This window comes from Myotis davidii, unplaced genomic scaffold (genome assembly GCF_000327345.1).
Source record: "Myotis davidii unplaced genomic scaffold, ASM32734v1 scaffold663, whole genome shotgun sequence".
NCBI lineage: Eukaryota > Metazoa > Chordata > Mammalia > Chiroptera > Vespertilionidae > Myotis > Myotis davidii.
In genome coordinates, this window is record NW_006295816.1 from 7,759,159 (window position 1) to 7,761,906 (window position 2,748).

The 2,748-nt window shown below is 63.0% G+C and overlaps 1 protein-coding gene across 3 annotated transcripts in view; it reads left to right on the top strand.

Annotated features, from left to right (window-relative positions):
* The first annotated feature begins 1,863 nt into the window (after positions 1-1,863).
* GORASP1 (golgi reassembly stacking protein 1) overlaps positions 1,864-2,748 on the top strand; it is a 7,006-nt gene continuing 6,121 nt past the window's right edge. For 2 of the 3 annotated variants that reach the window (XM_006770555.2, XM_015568408.1), the window contains exons 1-2: positions 1,912-2,012; positions 2,501-2,704. In XM_006770555.2, coding sequence (XP_006770618.1) covers positions 2,576-2,704 — 129 coding nt within the window. In that variant the 5' untranslated portion in view covers positions 1,912-2,012; positions 2,501-2,575. Of the gene's footprint in view, positions 2,013-2,484; positions 2,705-2,748 lie in introns of all 3 variants that reach the window. The other variant, XM_006770554.2, reaches the window with a different exon arrangement.

A 2,748-nucleotide genomic window follows, 5' to 3' on the forward strand; every position in this document is an offset into this window, starting at 1 on the left:
GCGCTAACCAGCCGGGGAGAGCGGGAGCGGGAGAGCCCGCAGCCGACGCGCGGGGACAGCGTTTGCAGCAGGGGAGGGTCCCGGGTGAAAGATCGCGGGGACGCGAGGGGCCCGTAGCCCGATGGAGATCTGGGGGGTTGAGATTTGTATTGTAGAGATGGAGGGGTTGTAACGGAGGTGAGCAGACCAGGGAGGCCTCCGACCCACTGGGTCAGGACCCCGCTTCCCTTGTGTAGCGTGGATGGCTGCAGGGACCAGTGCAAGCCTGTCAGTGCGGTCCCTGGCTGTTGCCTGGTCTCTGTGTTGTGATGGTAGGCTCTGTGGGTGGGGGGCTGGAGGGTTTGACGTGATGGGAACCCCCAAGGGAAGCCAGACAGAGGGTCATGCTTGGTGTGGGGGTTCTGGGGGGTGGGGGAAGGGGTGTAGTGGGCAGCAGCACAGATAATTTTCTCTGTAGAGCCGTAGTGGTCAGTGACAAGGCCCAGGGCCAGGGCAGTAAGTACAGCCAGGCGGAGCACAAGGCCACAGGAGAGGATAGGTGGAGGCTCTGGGTGGCTGGGAGGGGGCTGGGCCTGGAGACTGGGGGTCCGACCTCCTTAATGGTGGAGGGCAGCAGTAGTGGGCAGGTGCCAGGAGCCGGGTCTTACCAGAGGGAGGTGGGGTGGCTTAGAGTGGCTCCCGAACATGGAGGAGTGCCTCTTCCAAGCTCTCTCTGATGAACTGTCCTTTGGTTTTCAAAAGCCACGTAGTCCCAGCTTTCCCCTAAAGGGGTGGGGTCCTGGGGCTCTAGTAGATCCTCTCATTGGAAGCCATGGCAGCTTCGGAGGTGGCACACCTCCGAAGGGGCTCCGTTGGTGACGCTGCCACAAAGGAGGCCAGGGGTGGACTGGCTTTGATCCGAAGGCTCAGCAGTGAGCTGTCCTTCAGTTTGGGGGATCCACGCCTGGAGGGGCTGGTGGGTGGCGGAAGCCACAGGGCCTTCCCCTGGCAGAGGTGAGCAGAACCAGAGGCCACAGGAACCCCAAGACCTCTGGGCTGGGGCCTGGCAGATGCCTGGTCATCAGGGCCTCAAGCGATGACACCCAAAGGCCTGAGGGGTGGAGCCCACCTTCATTCAGAGTTGGGACCTGAAGGGAGATAAAGGCCGCATTGTTCGGGCAAGGCTCTGTAAACGGGGCCGTAGAGAGGGATTTCGGCTGCAGCTGTAGCCCTGGTTGCGGTGCTTTTGGAGATGGGAGGAGTTGGGAGTCCAGTGCCGGGAGGGAGCACCCTTGGGCCAGGAATGACTCCTATGCCCTGCATGGGAGCGGAGGTTGAACTGTGAGGCCGGACTTGGCCCTGCTCACCAGGCCCCGTGGCTCAGGCTCCCTCCTGCCCCTGCGGTCTGCTCTCCTCAGCAGCTCCCATCACCTGCGGGGCTGACCTGGGATCTGTCACCACAGGGTCTGGGGCCCTCTGGGATCTGGCCACAGGCTGCCTTCCCCGCTGCCTCTTTCTGGCCACAGCCCTGGTTCTCTCTCTCATGGGGCCCTGCCCACTTCTGTACGAAGGGCCCTCCCTTTCTGTCCACATCTTAACCTTTCTGGAGAACCCTCCTGGCGTTCCCTGTAGGCCTGCGCCACCCTGTTCTGGGGGGCCTCCTGGTAGCCCCCAGACTGCCCAGGGCTCTCCTACGAGGCATCCCTGGAAGCATGATCTGTGGATCATGGTCAGGGAAGAGCAGTTTTCCTAAAGAGGAAAAATGTGTGCCCGGGAAGGTGGTGGAGAGGAGGGAGGTCACCTTAGCAGTGCCCACGTGCAGCCTGTCCAGTTCATGCCAGTGCCCGTTTCCTCGCTGGGACACGGGAGTGGTGATGGTCTCTGACATTGAGGGCCGGGGCGTCTTGGAAGTCACGGGGCGGGCTCCATGACCAGCCTCTGCCCTGGGACAGGTGCAGGACAACTCGCCAGCCCAGCAGGCCGGCCTGGAGCCCTACTTTGACTTCATCATCACCATCGGGCACTCGAGGCTGGTGAGCTCTGCCGTGTGTGTGTGTGTGTGTGTGTGTGTGTGTGTGTGTGTGTGGGGGTGTGTGTGTGTGTGTGTGTGTGTCCCGTATGCCCCAAAGGAGGCTCCAGCCCAGCTCCCGCCTCCCTTTTCTTCTCCCTGCCCAGCGCTCAGCTCCCGAGCTCTCTGGGGTGGACTGGAGGTCAGTGGACTCTAGGAGCTGGCCACGGGGCCTTCCTCTCAGGGCATGAGACATGTGAGGGCTCTGGCCACGGGGCAGCTCAGAGCGGGACAGCCTGCAGTGCCCTGAACCCAGGAGGCTCTTGGATGAGTTTGTTGTGCTTTCTGGGTCAGAGGGGGAGCTGAGGGAGGCCCAATTAGCACTACTTGGGGGGTGGTGTGGCCCTGCTGGGGCAGCTGGCCACCAAGGCCCTTGCCCCACGTCAGACCCAGACTTGTCTGAGTGGCCCGGAGGCGGGTGGGGTCCTTGGAGTCAGCCCCCTGCCCCCACAGAACAAGGAGACTGACACGCTGAGGGATCTGCTGAAGGCCAACGTAGAGAAGCCGGTGAAGCTGGAGGTGTTCAACATGAAGACCATGCGGGTGCGCGAGGTGGAGGTGGTGCCCAGCAACATGTGGGGCGGCCCAGGCCTGCTGGGCGCCAGTGTGCGCTTCTGCAGCTTCCACAGGGCCAGCGAGCATGTGTGGCACGTGCTGGTGAGTGGGGCGGGGCTGGGCATGGGTGTGGGTGGGGCGATGAG